Raw genomic sequence first — 17,215 nt, 5'->3', positions numbered from 1 at the left:
ACATACGTTTCTATGAAAATTGAAGCTTTTGTTTTTTTTCGGCCCACATAAACTTAAACCTTATTTGGCCCATGTTAGCCTGAGTTTGACATGCTTGCTCTAACCAATTGAGCTACCTGGCCAGGGCCTGTGCTTTTTCCGTTTTCCTTAGATTTTCTGCCTTTGACTTGATTTCTGTATAGGACTCTATCTTTAGCTGTGGTGTCATATTTGTTGTTTCAGTTAAGTCTCTGGTTTAGCCCCAGTGATGAATATATTTAGTATATTTTGTTAAAAAAAATAAAAGGAAACTTTTCTACCAAAATATATATTCCAAGGTTCCATAACAGGAGTAAACTTTTTCCATAAAAGGCCAGAGAGTAAATATTTTAGGCTTTATGGGGCATATATGGTGAATAACCACTGTTAGCAATCTGGTACAAATAGCCAGGGTGCTGCCCAGCTCTAGAGGTCAAGGGGTCACCTCACCCCTCCTTTTATAGCTGACTTCCCCTCAGGCTAAGGAAGGCCTGCCTTAAGAGAAAAGACAGTACAGTGTAACTTTAAGAACATAAACTTTAGTGCCAGACTCCACCATTTCACTATCTATATAATTTTGGCCAAATTATTTACCCTCCCTGTGCCTGCAAAATGAGTGTAATAATATCTCAAAGGTAGTTGTGAGGTTTAAAAGAGCTTATAGGTGTAAAGGACTAAGAGTGCCTGACACATAGTAATTACAATATAGTTAGATTTTATTATTGTTATAGGATCAGAGGGAGGGGAACCAACACTTCCCACAGTCCATGCCACCCACAACGGCCCAGCCTGCAAGAGTAGCTGCAGCTACTTTCTTGCAGATTATACTGTAGAACGAGGGGTGAGCCCCACTCCTTCACCAAATTCCCAGACTCGCCAAAATGGTTCGGGGCTCATCTGGGGAAGGGAGTTCATTAACTTGAACATTAGCAAGTCACACCAGGGACTCTGCTCACAAAAATGCAAAATCACAACATTGCAGCCCATAAGAAGTTTATTGTGTCTTGAAGACACTATACAATGTAGACTCCTCTCCCAGAGAAGGGTCATTCAGAGACGGCACCATCCTCCAGATGAGTTGCTCATTGGTCGTTTTCATAGGTGGCTGGATTCTTCCTCCTGGATTTCTCAAACTCCTCAGTCCCCCATGTGTAGACAAGATAAAATGCGACAAATGCTTTAAAAATCAAAAGTGAGAGAAAGCAGTGAGCACATGTGAGACAAAGGAGTCCCCATCATCTTTTCTGCATCACAACAGATTCTGCCCTCCTGTTTCTAGTTTTCAATAAATCCCTTTTAAACCAGACGACCAAGCAAGGTCATATCAGCCCTGGCCGGGTGGCTCAGTAGGTTGGAGTAGTCCCAGTACACCAAATGGTTGTGGTTGCATTCCCAGTCATGTCACATATAGGAGGCAACCGATCCATGTTTCTCACATCTATATTTCTTTCTCTCTCTCCCTAAAAACCAATTAACATATCATCACGTGAGGATTTAAAAAAAAAAAAGGTTACATTACATACCCATTTGATAAATGACCAAAAGAAAAGGGTCTACCTGAGAAACTGTCACCAAACCTTCCCTCTCTCTTCCCTGTAGCACATTTAAAATTTTTTGGAAAATGGAAATAAAATTAACATAGCATGAACTTCACCATTTAACCAAATTCGCAATGTTGTGCAACTATCCTCACTATCTGCTTCACCGTAACACAAAACAGTTCGCCGCTAAGAAAGCAGTGGGTGAAGATGACCTCAGAGGAAGACGGAGTCACACAAGTGACCTTGGGCCACTCATTTAAGTTCTCTGTGACTCAGTTTCCTCATCTGTCGCACGGAGACGATGAGCGGACTAGTTCAAGGGCCCTGCAGTATTTTCAGCGAGAAAGGGTGTGTATGGCGAGTTGCGGGGCGCCTGCCCGACGGCGGGCGTTCCCCCCGGGCACGGGAGTCCGGCCCCCGCCCCGGCCAGGGCACTCACGCGGCACGACGCGCAGGATGGACGCCTGAATGCGGCGCAGCACGTTGGGGACGCCCTTGCTGAAGTAGTGCGGGAAGGCGCGCTGCTCGAAGGGCGACAAGCTGTAGGTGATCACATGCCGCACCCGGGTCAGCTTCCCAAACTCGCGGCCCATGGTGGCGGCAGCGCCTGCAGGACGGAGGGTGGACAGGCGCTGGCTCAGTCTGGGCCGCGCCACCCGCACCCCGGCAGGCCCTCCCGGAGCCCCTCGTCCTCCCCCGCCCGGGCGGCGCCCCCACCCAGCGGTCACCAGGACCCCGCCACCGGACCCCGCCACCGGACCCCACTCCCGCGCCGGGGTCACCTCGCCCTCCACAGGAGCGTGATGCACCGGCCTCCGTCCGCCACTTCCGGTAGGACCGGAAGCCGGTCTAGGAGGCCTTGAAATCACTTCCGGGGAATACCATTTCCCCCCGTCTCCGGAGGAGGCTCGGTTGCCCCCCCTTCGTTCTGGAGAGAAGTGGCCTGGCCGGGTGCCTGTGGGTGGGCGGGGCCTGGGCCGGGGTTGGGGCGAGTGACCCCAGTGCGGGATTCGGGGCCCCGGGGCGCCCCCCACGCGCTCACGCTTCCTCTTTGCGCTCCTCCTTGGGGTGGAGCCGCAGGAAGCGGCCGGGTGCCTAGAAGATCCTAGAGGGGACGGGAAAGGGGCCCGGAGACCTGAGGGCCGCGCCGGCCGCGCTCTGAGCGCCCGTGGAGCGCGCCCCCGGCAGCGAACGCCGTCTCACGCCGCCTGGTGCAGGAGCTAACACCCGGCTCGGCCCCAGCACCCAACCGGGGACTCAGATCTGGGCTTCTCTTGGCCACGGCCGCCGGAGATCTACTGGCAGGATGTAGACAGGGTTAGAATAAAAACATCTCCGGAGATGCAGCCCCAGAGCCCCCAAATAATTGTCAAGCAATTGACAGAGGGCTGTTAAGTGGTAGTAAGAGGGAAGGAGGAGACCACCCTACGGCATCCAGCACCCTCTCTCCCCCTCCGCTTCCTCGTCCCCGAGAAGGTCTGGCGGGGGCAGGGGGCTGGGGTAGATCGTGATGCCCCACAGGCTCCCCCTCCGCTTTCCTGGAGGGACGTTGGCTGAGAGGCATCACCGAGTTCTTGGAAGGTGCCTTCTACCTCAGGGCGCTGCCTGTGCAGCTGTCTGGCTGTCCTGGCTGCAGTGTCTGTAAAGGTTTTTTTTGTTCGTGGAATTGCTGGCTTTGTAGTCTGTGTATAGACTAAGGCCTCGGTCAACAGTTCGGGTGTGTTTTATAACCCTGCTTCCTAGACACAGGCTAGGGAGGCTTGGCAGGCAAGGAACTTAAATTTGCAAACATACCTCAGTGTTATCATCCTGAGTACTGCACAGACTGGTTTTGTATCTTGTACCAGGAGTGTGTTTGCCTTTTTTTTTTTTTTTGCCAGCACAGAGTCTCCTTAGGGGTGGCACTGGATAGCCCCTCATTTCAGCTACTCACGGCGCACCTTTGTCTCATTTTTCTAAAACATGATCTCTAGCCTGGTCTCAGCTCCAAGGCAAGAACATAACCGTTAAGAACAATAAATACCCTAGGAAATTCTACCACCATTTGAGTGATTAATGAAACAGTAAGTAAAACTTTCATGTATGTTCTAGCACCTGCAAACATTTCCAAACCTTTCAACCAAAATATGTACAGATGAATGTTGCAGACAAAGCAAAGACATCAGGACATTATATTTAAAAATGAGTCAAGGTTAAAGGTGATGTCCTCCTTTTTAAAGCATATTGTTGTAGTCCAAGTACATATTCTATAGAAGCCACCTGGAAGATCTGGGCAACCTAACCGTTCTCTGCTCTCTAGAATGTCAGTACCAAATGGGCCTTTCTCTCACCCTCCAAATCAACATGTGGTAAATAATTATTCTAAGCACCTGAAAGTGGGAGCGGCCGTGAGGATGAAGAGACAGGAAGAGTAAACCTAATACCATAAATTGCATATCAACAGATCTTTGTATCATCATGAATAATTAGTTAGTTTTTCCACGTGCCCTGGAAGTTTCAGCAAGCACCTAAGGAATATTTTAAGAACCCTAGTCGCTCTATTTAAAAAAAAAAAAAGGGTTCTTTTAAGATAATTTCTCAATTTCTCTTAGCCTTTCAGCTACATAGCTGGTGCATTAGTATAGCAATAACTTAAGAGGTTTTAAAATAAATGCCAGAAGTAAAGAAGAGGAGGAAAGCAAAAAACCAAATAAATCCGTGTCTAATGAGGATAAAAGTAGGATGTTATCAGCTGTTTGATAGACAGCTGATAAACATTATCTTCAGCTAGGCATCCTTGAGGTCTGATTACAGAAGTGACCCTACCCACCCCCACACCTAGAATTTATTTAAGAGATCAGCCTCGGTTCCTCCTGGCTTTGAGGAAGAAGACTGGTATGGCTGGGTTCCTTGCTAGTTCTTCCAAGCCATGGCGCTTCCCAGCAAGTTCTTTCTGTGGTTTGGCTGCTATTCCTGGCTGTGTTTTCCTAGGAGCCTTGGTTCTCTGGCTTCTAGGGGAGAAGCTCAGGTGGTAGCCAGTGCTGAACTGGAATCTGAGGCTGAACCCTGGTCCTTGCTGCAGCCTCTAGATGGGAGAGACAGACCTGGCCTCCTTTCCCCTCTCTTCAAGGTTCTGTGTGATGGGCAAGGGGGGGTCCCTAGGCTGCAGCCAGACTCCAGAGCTTTGCGCTACATGAAGAGGCTCTATAAGGCGTATGCTACCAAGGAGGGGATCCCTAAATCCAACAGAAGTCACCTCTCCAACACTGTTCGGCTCTTCACCCCTTATGTCCAGCACCACAAGCAGGCTTCTGTGGACCAGGTGACAGGTGTGTAGGAGCAGGTTGGTTAACGGGTGGAGGGAAGATGATAGACCGGGCCGCACTTCCGTTACAGAAGGAGCTGGGCCTTGCTTCTTGAACTGCATTTTACTTCTCATGATTCTCAGTTTCCAAATTCAAACAAATCTGATACTTGGTCTTATTGTTTCTTCTAGTGCCCTCATGGGTTAAGGTGGGCTAATATGATAGAATGTTAGAGCTAGAAGAGACTTAACGGCTCTAAAGGCCGAGGGAAATGCTGCTGGAGAAGGTTAGCATCTTGTCCAAGGTCACAAAATCAAGACTGGAAACCGGGTATTTTGCCTTCCAGTGGCTTATTCTTTCCATTCACCAATGCTGGCCTGAAAATGTGCCTAAAATATCTCCCAGCTATGGGTATGCTTTGTTACACGTGCTGTTTCCCCCTTGTTTGTTGCTTCCTGTGAGAGGAAAGCTTAAGTGCCCATGTGGAACAGTAGGTCTTCACAAGCACAGAGTCATGAGTGTGTGTGAAAGGACCAGTGCTTCAAAAACCCAAACTATATTCGCTAGGTCATGGTTTTAACCCAAAAGGTCGGTGGTGGCTGTTTCAAATCCTTCCTCCTCTCTTGCTGTCCTATTTTATTTTGGTGGTTTTAGATCCTCCATCTGTTGTCTATCTCAAGTGTTCCAAATTAACTTAGACAATTAAGCTTTCTTTATTGGCGCCATCCATTAAGGCTTAGAATGTCTGCTTAACAAACCTAGTGAGGTTTTGCTTTTGTTTTTGTTTTTCTGTTAATCCTCACCTGAGGATACTTTTCCATTGATTTTTAGAGAGAGTGGAAGAGAGAGTGGAAGAGAGAGAGGAAAAAAGAACAAAAACATCAATTGGTTGCCTCCTGCCGCACCCAGACCAGGGCCAGGGAAACTGCTACTGAGATTCATGCCCTTGACCGGAATCAGACCCAGGACCCTTCAGTCCGCAGTGGTTTTTTATTATAGTTGTCCCTCTAGAGACTCCCCAAGAGAAAAATAGAATTTTCCTTATTTATCGTCATCTGTTTGGAACAAATTACTAAGGTTCTAAAAATTAAACTGTGTTATAATTCCCTGTGATTTCAATTCACCACAAAAGCTGTTCTGACCTTCTGGTGAGAAAATACCCACTTATAATTGCTGGGAATTACTTATAGTCCCAATTACCTGTATTTTCTGTATAAACCCCCCCCCCCTCCCATTTTCCCCTTTTTTGAGGTTTGAAGAAGTGGGAAAAGAGAAGGGAGAAAGCAACATTCCAAAGTACTAATTCCTTTTTTAAAAAAAATATATTTTATTGATTTTTTACAGAGAGAAAGGGAGAGGGATAGAGAGCTAGAAACATCGATGAGGGAGAAATGTCGACCAGCTGCCTCCTGCACAACCCCCTACCGGGGATGTGTCTGCAACCCAGGTACATGCCCTTGACCGGAATCAAACCTGGGACCTTTCAGTCCACAGGCCGACGCTCTATCCACTGAGCCAAACCGGTTTCGGCTAAAGTACTAATTCCTTGATTTGACTTCCTGTTCTGTTCGATTGTACTCAGGCACTACTGGTGACTTTCTTTCTCCCCAGGAGCCGTGCCCTCCGTGGACCTGCGGTTTAACCTGGACCGAGTTACTGCTGTGGAGCACCTACTCAAGGCAGTCTTGCTGTATCCTTTCAACAACCCGGTTTCTTTCCCCTCGGCTGCTAAATGCGTGTGCCACGTGGTGCTCAAAGAGCCAGAGTCTAGTTCCAGCAAGACTCCCCCCAGAGCTCCACACTCCGTTACCTTTAAGTCACAGTTTGAATTAAAAAAGAAATACAAGTGGGTTGAGGTTGATGTGACTGCCCTGCTTCAGCCTCTAGTGGCCTCTGACAAGAGAAGTGTGCGCGTGTCTGTGACTTTTACATGCGTGAAAGACAAGCCGCAGCCCCCCTCAGCACAGGACAGTCCCGTTAGCCTGGTACGCCCCTCCCTGCTTTTGTACCTGAATGACACAAGTGCTCAGGCTTATCACAGGTGGTACTCCCTCCACTATAAAAGGAGCCCTTCACAGGTTCCTGACCAGAGAGGCCTGTCTGCCTGTCCTGTAGGAGAAGAGGCTGCTAAGGGAGTAAGACCTTCCCGTCACCGTCACCGGAGAGGACAGGAAACGGTCAGCTCACAACTGAAGAAGCCCCTGGTTCCAGCTTCTTTAAATCTGAGTGAATACTTCAAACAGTTCCTTTTCCCCCAAAACGAGTGTGAGCTCCATGACTTCAGACTTAGTTTTCGTCAGCTGAAGTGGGACAACTGGATTGTGGCCCCGCACAGGTACAACCCCCGGTTCTGTAAAGGGGACTGTCCGAGGGCAGTCGGGCATCGGTACGGCTCTCCAGTTCACACCATGGTGCAGAACATCATCTATGAGAAGCAGCTGGACTCCTCCGTGCCGAGACCATCGTGTGTGCCTGCCCAATACAGCCCTTTGAGTGTGCTGACCATTGAGCCTGATGGCTCAATAGCTTACAAAGAATATGAAGAGATGATAGCCACTAAGTGCACCTGTCGTTAACAGATGGTCCTCTAAACTAAAACCTTGGGTCTCTCTGGCCAAGTAAATGCCCTGAGCCTACCTGTGCCGTCGTGTGTCAGATCTCTAAATTTAATGCGGCGTGTCTTGTGTAAGGAGGAGTCTGTGTAGATTAGCATAGTCTGTGGTTTCTGTCGGTGCAAGGAAACATCTGCCTTTTTTATTTACAAATGTAAATGAGTGTACTTATTTTGGTGGGCTTTCCATTTTTTTTCCCCTAAGCAGTTTTTTTCTTTTCATAAATCTTGTTTTTGATGTTAAAAACTTAATGAGCATTAATCTTGAATGGAATTACAGCTCTAAGTAGACAATTCAGAGTGTTGTCTTATTTAATGGAAGAATAAATTCCTGTCGGTGGCATAACTTTTCTGTGTGTGTGTTTATTAAATAAAGATTGCTTTTATATGGTGATTTGGGAGGCAGAGGAAGCATGTCTAAAAGCTAGTCTTGGCTCAACCTTTGACCTCTTTCAGAGTAAAAGAGAGGCTAACTTCTTTACCTACATCCTGATGAAGTGAGGTTCACTAGGTCTGGAGTGGATGCAGCATTTCTGTTGCATTATGTGACTGGTACACAGTATACTAATTCTGCTTGTTAGACGACTTGTATAAATTGATTGATTCACATCAAACAATATAATATTTGTTCCATTTATTTAAAGGAAATTGCCTTGCAGATTTTTTCCCCAAGAAATTTCAGTGTTAAAGATTTTTAAAATGCTTTTTCTTCTTTATGTATTTAGATCTATGACCTTATGGGAAGAAGTCAAGGAGCATTTTTTTGTTGTTTCCAATTTCCCTTAGCTCCTATCACTCTACCCCCACATGTTTTTTTCAGGTGGACTTTGGACTGTTCCACTGATCCAAGCTGGCAGTGAGGAGGTTATATTACAGAGGGGGCCTTGTTTGCACATGAGGGCTTATATTTGGGTTTTCAATCAATTTACCTTAAGAGAGTCCTAGGGGCATGGAAGGCTGATGCAATTGATTTCTGTTTCAGAATTTCTAAAACCTTCATCTACAAACCAGAAGTAACTCCTAAGTACAAGAAGTATGTAACCATTCTTGTAAATGATGTTTTCTTAGTGCGTAATGTCTAAAGAAGTCAGCTTGGATTTTGATATAATGGTGTTGAATCTGTAGATCAGATTGGGGAGTATTGCCATCTTAATGCTATCCATGAACATGGGATGTTTTCCCCTTTATTTAGGTCTTTTTTCTCTCAAAAATGTTTTGTAAAAACATTGAGTAAGTTTTGCACCTTTTATTGTTAAATTTATTTCTAAGAATTTTATTCCTTTTGATGTTATAATGGAATTGTTTATTTTATTTTGGGGTTGTTGCCTGGTACTGTTATGCATACACATTACAAACCTGCACATACTGACATAAATGCTGTGATTTCTGCTCATGATTTTTTCCCCTTGAAAACATTTCAGAAAAGTGGTACTGAAATGGAGGAAGAAATTTTAGTTGGTTCAGTTTCCAAATAACTTTACCATCTTGTTGTGTAACTTGAAGGCATTATTATTCTTTGGTAAAGGAGGCTGCAAGTCTAAGAGAGAAATGGTTTTTCAGGGGTTACTTCTGTCATTCTTAGGAGCAAAACATACCTCGCATGGAAAGGCCATGAGTAAGGGTGGCAACGTACAATTGAACTATTTAAAAGTAAGTCTCCCTTAGATAGGGCTGTTTTAAATGTACCACATGAAAGATAAACTTAAGGAATTCCTTATAGTTCCTCAGCCTCCAGTAACTTGATTTTTGTTTTTCTGAAACAGAACTTTGTTGTTTGTTTTTATTTTTTTTCCATGGCCTCATTCTGTGGCTGAGTGTGGAATGTGCTCTGCAATCTGAAGGTCTGCAAAAGAAGAAAATGAAAGCGTGGTCTTGGTGGACGTTAAGAATCACGGTCAGTGCTAGAATTAGGAACAGAAAAAACAGTTCATCCTTATAGGTAAGTTCTAAAATGGATTTACATAAAAAATTGCTTGAATAAACTTTTTTTAAATTTGTAAATCTAGTTCCTCTCATTCATAAGACAGTGTTAATATTCGGGGCTGATATGTCTGCTAAATTTAAACTTCACACGTTCTTTTCTACACAATTGAGGAGCATATACCAGCCTTCCAACTGCCTCCTCCATATAAAACCTCTTTTGCTCGGGTTACTCTTACAAAAGCTGCCACTTTAGAAAATAAACGACAAAGGACAGCAGTGATTGAAATCTGGAAATTTAAGGATGAGGCCACATCTGCCTTAAATAGATGCATTCAGCTTTGGTATTTAGTCCAGATGAGATACGAGGCCACCTAATGTGATGAGTGTCTTAGTGTGCCAGGGAACAATGGGGCATGTCAGGCGCTGGTTTTACCTTCAGCTCTGAGCTTCCTGCTTTTTATCGGTTTAAATCAACTCCTGTGTTACGTTGAATACTTTGTGTTTTACTAATCAGCTTCAAGAGCAGTAGCCACTTGGACTTGGTTTAGAGCTCAGTTCAGACAGGAAAGGAAAGGAAAGGAAAGTTGCTCTTTCATGGAGGAAGTATTCCTGGTTACATAAGTGATAAAAGAAAAGTGCTCAGATAGAACTTGGCTTATGTCAAACCTTAGTCGATTATAATTTGTAACTTTGGAGTGATTGTAACTTACGATAAGTGAAGTGAAACGTTAACATGTAAATACGCTTTTCGAGGATGTCGGTCCCAGAAACATTCCTTAAGTATTGGGATTGGCTGAACGGGTGGATACAATAGAAAAGTATGCTGTTCTGTCCCTTAACTGTTGTCTAAATAGAAGGAACAACAAACACAACCAGCAGATTGATACTTCATCCTTTACCAGAACTGACAAGTCAGATAAGTTCTCCATGTGCAACTGTCCTCAAACCACTGATTTACTGGTCAATTTTTGGAAAGGGCCTTGGTTAATTAGACCAGGACTATTTCAGTATCGATTTAAAAAAATGATTTAGCCAGTTTGGCTCAGTGGATAGAGTACCAGCCTGCAGACTGCAGGGTCCCGGGTTCGATTCCGGCCAAGGGCACATGCCTGGGTTTCAGCCTTGGTCCCAGGTAGGGGGCATGCAGGAGGCAGCCAATTAATGATTCTCTCTCATCATTGATGTTTCTATCTCTCTCTCCCTCTTCCCTTCCTCTCTGAAATCAATAAAGAAATATATTTTCTTAAAAACAGAAAAAAAATTATTTTATAGGTGGCCTAACAGTATTTCTTTGTCCTACCTTACTATGTAATGCAGTACTCATGGGAGAATTGAGTAATTAGATATGTGCGAACAAGATCAACTTTACCTTTTGGGCATCTTAAATGCTTTGTGAGTGTTTTAGAGTTATTTTTAGACCTGCCTTTGGTGCTGGTGTCTTGCCAGGTTGGAATGCTATGACAGGCAGTTCACAGGCTGTACCTGGATGTCATTTTGGCATTCTCAGAAATAATTAGCTCATTGAATAAATATTTATTGAACACTGACTTTGGGCCAGGTGCCGTGTGGGGTGAAGACCAGAGTCTAATTTTCTCGGCTCCAGGAAAAAGATATCACCTCCCAGAAATGGTGACTTCCTTTAGTAGCCTAAGTTCTGTCTGTGAGCACCTGTCATCACAGAATATTCTGTGGAGGAATACATTTTGGGGTGAGTACTATATAAGCAGGCTGAATAAACACTAAATTATTTTACCTTTAGATTAGAATTTTTTTAATTAAATGTTTTATTTTAATATAACTACAGATTCATACACAATAGTAAGAAATGATCTCATGTAGCCTTTATCCAGTCCCCTCAATGATAAGATCATGCAAAAGCATAGCATGCTCTTTACTGACACTGATACAATAGATAAGAATTTTCACATTGAAACTCAGTTCGGTCACAGGAAATGCTCATCTTAACATCAATAAAGTTTTGATATCTCCTGATGGAATTAATGGTTCAGTATTTTTCATCTTCTACCACTTCACCTCTACCCTGGAAACTTTGAGTCTTTGAAACTACCAATTTATTTATTCAATAAATGTTTATTGGGCACATACTACATGCCAGGTATTCCTCTAGAGCAGTGGTTCTCAACCTTTCTAATGCCGAGACCCTTTAATACAGTTCCTCATGTTGTGGTGACCCCCAACCATAAAATTATTTTCGTTGCTACTTCATAACTGTAATTTTGCTACTGTTAATGAATCGTAATGTGGTTGAGAACCGCTAGCAGGGTCACCTAAGACCATCGGAAAACACAGATATTTACATTACGATTCATTAACAGTGAGCTCATATTTGAGCTCATGGAGCTCATATTTCAGTGTGGGGGTGGGGAGAGACAATAAACAAGTAAACAACATGAGCAGCCATGTACCGGGGCCTCCCGGCAGAACAAACTCGTCTTCTGACATCGGAGAGTCCTGGGTATGACTGGCAATCGGAAAGGAGAAGGAGTAAGTGGAATGGCAATGGAGGAGATGAAGTTGAAGAAGCAGACAAGATGATACAAGACCTTATTGGCCAGTGTGAGGGGATTGGATTTTTATGCCAAGATCAATGGGAAGCCATTGAAAACGTTGACCAGGGGCCTGAAATGATTGGATTTTTTTCAAGGTCACTCTGAGTGTTCTTTGTAGAGTTGTTTGGCAGAGACTAGTCTGAAACAGGGAGACTGTTTTCGGGGGGCTCTTCTCGTGGTCCAGTTAAGAGGTGATGCTGCATGGACTATGACAGTGGAGATGGGGATGCAGAGAAGTGAGCTTGGGATTTCTTTTTGTGGCTCTTCTCTGTTACCTGGCTTATGTCTCTGAGGTTGTAGAATGGCAACCTTCTACTAAGAGAAGACACTTAGGTTCTTATGGTGAAAGGAAAGGATAAGACATCTCATTTCCTGGTTTCATATTTCCACCTACATGAGGTGCTTCTTAGTCATCATTTTTATTTTTTTTTAATGTTTTTATTGATTTTTTAGAGAGAGGAAGGGAGAGAGAAACATTGATGAGAGAGAAACCTCGATTGGCTGCCTTCTGCACATCCCCTACTGGGGACTGAATCCACAACCCAGGCGTGTGTCCTGACCGGGAATCAAACTGGTAATCCCTTGGTTCATAGGTTCATGCTCAATCACTGAGCCACACAAGCTGGGCCATCACTTTTCTTTGTTCTGTTTGTTCTTCTCGGTTTTGTTTCTGGTCTTTGCCTTTCATGTTGGAGGCTTTTTCTAAATTATCTTTTGTTGTCCATCTAAAAGTGTAAGGCCTAGAAAGCTGTTGGAAGTTGTGCCTGAGAGGGTGGGATGTGTTAGTTAACAGGCTCTTTGGTTTGAGGTTTCTATCAGTATCTATAGGTTTCTCCACAGAACTATTATCCAATCTGCTGGTAGGAGGAAGAGGGGGCAAAGACACACACTTAGCTGCTGGTGGTCTTAGAGCTTCAGCAGTACAAGGGGCTGTGAGCTGTGCCTGATCAATCCCTTTCTTTTTTTTTTAAATTACTTTATTGATTAAGGTATCACATATTTGTCCTCAAACTCCCCCCCCCATTCCCATCCCAAACCCCTCCATATGCATGCCCCCACCCCCCTGTTGTCCGTGATCACTGGTTAGGCTCATATGCAAGCACACAAGTCCTTTCGTTGATCTATCTCCCTGATCAATCCCTTTCGATCTCAATATTGCAACTCTTCCCCCAACCCCCACCACACCTGGGGTTCACCTGCCTATTCAACTTTTCCACAGAAACAACCACTAGTCTCCTGCTGGGTTGGGGGAGGGGTGGTCACCTGGCAGCTTGGGATGGGGGAGTGTACATTGGGGTACAATGGTTTCATCTACAGACTCTGCCAATACCCACTGGCAGTCCTAGCTGGCACCGCTGCCTGCCAGGGTACATGGCATCTTCATTTCCCGAGCTTTCTCAGGAGTCTATGCTCTCATCACCTGTTCTTTGCCCCTATGGGTATAGTACTTGATTTCACTTGTTCTAATGTTAATGGGAGGAAGTAGAGATAAATTTGTGTTCAGTTCTCTGAGTCAAAAAGAGGTACTGCTGTAAGCACCATGGAAAGTAAGGACTTTCAACCCTCTGCTTAGAGAAAACGGGTAAGAAAAGTCTATAGCAAATTGTAACCCCTTTGTGATCTCAAAGAACTTTCAACATGCTCTCTGTTTGGTAGCTTCCTTTAACTTCTCCATGTCCTCCTTGTCCAGTCAGTCTGGGGTAAGAAAAGCAGAACTAAGACAGGAGCATGTTCTTATTTAACATAGAAAAAGTACCTCATTAGTCTTAACTAGCAGGACCAAACTACTTGCCAATAAGTAATCTGAAGTTTTGCCTACATGTAGGAAAAACTGAGTTCAGTTGTTACCTTTAGAAAAGGGATAAACAGGCTGAACAGTGTATTAAAGTCAAAATAAAGGTTAATGTGCCCAGCTCCCATTGCATCATTTGCCAGGAAAGTGTGTGCTGTGAATTTTGCAAATCATTGCATGATTCGAGAAGAAGTGATCGGGAGCACAGGTTTTCATTGTGTTCATGCCCTTGACGCTACCAGCTTGTGAAATGTTTGTAAAGGGCTAGAACAGGGTCGTGGAGGTTAAGGAATCTCGGAGATGTGCTGAGTTGAGGCCACACACTGACTGCTTGCTGGATCTCAAAGGTTCATGGCTTCAGCTCGCCTAGATCCTTCTGCAACAAAACTACATGCAAATGAGATGGGGAAGAATCCTCAATGGAGCAGCCCTTGGCTTATCACCACCACTCCAGATCATGCTAGAGAGAGAAACTGTAGGCACAACCTCAGGAACAGAGTAATTAAGAGCATGAGCTCTGGAACCGCTCTGTCTACAAGTTTGGGCAAGTGGGTTTCCTCAGCGGTAAAAGGGCTGACAATAGAACCTGTTTCTTAAGGTTGTTGTGAGGATTAAGTGAGTTAATACCTGTAAAGAGCTTCGAACAATGTCTAATAAATCGATTCCCTAAGTGCTGATTTTATTATTACCTTAACTAAGATTCTCTGAAGCTGTGCTCCAATATAGTAGTCGCTAGTTACCTGTGGCTATAGAGCATTTAAGATGTGGCTGGTCAAAATTGGGATGAGCTGTGAATGTAAAATATACACCAGATCTCAAAGACTGAGTATTAAAAAAGAAGAATAAAATATCTCATTTTGTCATATTGATTGTATGTTGAAGTGATAATATTCTGGTATATTGGATCTGTTTGGATATATTACATATGTAGTCTATAATGTAAACTACTTATGTGGCTTACATTATATTTCTACTGGACAGCATAAATGTCTCTTCCTCATATGATTTCACTGTAAACTTCACCCTGATATTGTCCCCCCACCACCACCAAGGTAGAGCTCATGACACTTCTAAAGTGCACACATTATATATTTATTACATAATCTGATACATTTCCCTCCTCCTATGCAGTAGCTTTCTCTTTTGAATAGTGATACTCGACCGTACTTCTTTCCCACTATTGAACTTCCCAAACACAGTGGGATCACTGATGGTAAAAAGCAAATCACAGTTCTCGCTGGAGAGAACAGTTCCTGTTTGAGGAGTGAGGCACAGACTGAGATATAAGTGAAACAGCCTATAATATGCTGTCGCTACCTTTGGAGTGTAGTTCTTGGGGAGGCTGTCTGATTATCTGCCCACTCAAGTGGAAGGAACTGATAGAACATAGAACTCTGCCCACCAGGAAGACACAACTCAGTTCTGCCAAAATTCTTTATCTTCCACGAAATTACACACATGAAACTGAGAACTACCATGTAGATACACAGGTGGTATCAGGATTGGATATGCCTTGACATGATGGGTCCAGAGAATACGTAATTTATGTGTTCTTATGATTTCAAGTCAGATCACAATTGGTTAACAGGTAGCACTATGCTATATTCTTTTAAATGGACTCCTTTTGCATTGCTGCTAAAGACTTATTTTTAAAATAATGAGTAGACATAGATTCACCCTCAACAGTAATTTCTGAAAATTGATTTTAGAGGGAGGGAGTAAGGGAGAGAGAGAGAGAGAGAGAGAGAGAGAGAGAGAGCAATGTAAGAGAGATACATCTATTGGTTGTCTCTCAAACATGCCCCAACTGGGATTGAACCTAAAACCTAGGTATGTGCCCTGACTGGGAATTGAACCCACAACCCTCCAGTGCATGGGATGATGCTCCAACCAACTGAGTCACACAGGCCAGAGCTCAATAATTTTTCAAAAGTCAAGTGACCCATGTGCATATCAGAAAAATATGGCTCACAGGTAAAACAGATCATGTGGCTTGCAAGATGCTTTTAGGTCTGTGGGCACATGGTGCTCTAAACTAATGAGTAGATTCGTGTGAGGACATGTGAGCTGTCTTTCTGCATTTAGAAACATACACTTAAAATGTCAGGGTGATTAGAGTCCTTGGAGGCCATCTCCTGCTTTGTATATGAAGATCAAGAATGGACCAATGCAGCAAGTATATCCATACATACACATACAGAGAGAGAAATGCTCACATCATCAAATTTACCATTTAAAAATGTACAACTTAGTGATTTTTAGTATTTAATAATTTTTGTTTGTTTTGTTTTGCTAATCTTCACCCAGGGATATTTTTTCCATTAATTTTTAGAGAGAGTGGAAGGAAGGGAGGGAGAGAGGGAGACAGAGTGTGAGAGAGAAACATTGATTATTTAGTAATTTTTAGGACAAATCACAAAGTTGTGTACCACTATCTAATTCTAGAACATTTCCATCATCCCCCAAAGAAACTTTATACCAGTTACTCACTCCTCATCCCCCCTTCTCCCAGCCCCTGGCAATTACTAACCTGCTTTCTGTCTCTATGGATGTGCTGATTCTGAACATTTCATATAAATCAAGGCATATGACATGTGGTCTTTTTGTCTGGTTTCAAGATTCTTCCAGGTTATAATAGCATGTATCAGTAATTTTTTAAAAATTTATTTTTTCCATCACCATTTATCCTCTCTCCCCCTGCACTTAATTTCTTTTTACGACTGAAGAATATTCCATAGTATGGAAATGTGACCTTTTGTTTATTCATTCGTCTGTTGATGGCCATTTGGGTTGTTTCCACTTTCTGGCCATGGTGAATAAAGGTGCTATAAACATGCACGTACAAGTTTTGCATGAACATATCTTTTCAGTTCTCCTGGTTATTTACCTAAGAGTGGAATGGCTAGGTCATATGGCAACTCAGTTTAATTGTTTGATGAACTGACAAACTGTTTCCAAAGCAGCCGCACCATTTTCCACTCCCACCAGTGGGGCATGAAGATTGGTTTCTCTACATCCTTACAATGTCTGCCTTTTTCACTATAGACGTGCAAGTGGGTGTAAATTAATATCTCATTATGGTTCTTTTATTGACTTTATTGGGATTATATTGGTTAACAAAATTATATATACGTTTCAGATGTACAATTCTATAATATATCATCTGAATATTGTATTGTGTGTTCACCACCCCAATCATTGTGCGTTTTATTTTAAATTTTTATTGAGAGTATTACAGATGTCCCCCACTTCCCCCTTTTACCCCCTTAACCCGGCTTCCACCCCACCCCAGGCCTTCACCATACTATTGTCTGTGTCCATGGGCTAAGCATATACTAGTATTCATATAAGTTCTTTTTTTTTTTTTGTTTTGTTTTTTTATTGATTTCAGAGAGGAAAGGGAGAGGAAGAGAGAGATGGAAACATCCATGATGAGAGAGAATCATTGATCGGCTACCTCCTGCACAGCCCCCACT

The 17,215-nt window shown here is 43.5% G+C and overlaps 2 protein-coding genes across 5 annotated transcripts; one reads left to right on the top strand and one right to left on the bottom strand.

The window, feature by feature from the left end:
- Positions 1 to 994: 994 nt before the first annotated feature.
- LOC103286820 (cytochrome b-c1 complex subunit 8) lies at positions 995 to 2,425 on the bottom strand. The gene is made up of 3 exons (XM_028148626.2): positions 2,342 to 2,425; positions 1,999 to 2,166; positions 995 to 1,195 (listed from the first exon to the last, which is right to left on the bottom strand). The coding sequence occupies exons 2-3, from the start codon at positions 2,150 to 2,152 to the stop codon at positions 1,101 to 1,103; spliced, it is 249 nt and encodes an 82-aa protein (XP_028004427.2). The 5' UTR covers positions 2,153 to 2,166; positions 2,342 to 2,425; the 3' UTR covers positions 995 to 1,100.
- Positions 2,426 to 2,519: 94 nt separating this feature from the next.
- GDF9 (growth differentiation factor 9) lies at positions 2,520 to 7,800 on the top strand. Of its 4 annotated transcripts, none has more exons than XM_054717821.1 (4): positions 2,520 to 2,876; positions 3,533 to 3,622; positions 4,669 to 4,867; positions 6,455 to 7,800. In XM_054717821.1, the coding sequence occupies exons 3-4, from the start codon at positions 4,732 to 4,734 to the stop codon at positions 7,417 to 7,419; spliced, it is 1,101 nt and encodes a 366-aa protein (XP_054573796.1). In that variant the 5' UTR covers positions 2,520 to 2,876; positions 3,533 to 3,622; positions 4,669 to 4,731; the 3' UTR covers positions 7,420 to 7,800. The 4 variants fall into 4 exon arrangements, with proteins under 4 accessions (XP_054573796.1, XP_054573795.1, XP_028004398.2 ...); XM_054717820.1 differs by having other exon boundaries at positions 3,440 to 3,622; XM_028148597.2 differs by having other exon boundaries at positions 2,520 to 3,622.
- Positions 7,801 to 17,215: the final 9,415 nt, after the last annotated feature.

This window comes from Eptesicus fuscus, chromosome 6 (assembly GCF_027574615.1).
Source record: "Eptesicus fuscus isolate TK198812 chromosome 6, DD_ASM_mEF_20220401, whole genome shotgun sequence".
Classification (NCBI taxonomy): domain Eukaryota; kingdom Metazoa; phylum Chordata; class Mammalia; order Chiroptera; family Vespertilionidae; genus Eptesicus; species Eptesicus fuscus.
Note: the sequence above shows the minus strand (reverse complement) of the source record. Positions and strands in the feature narration are given on the sequence as shown.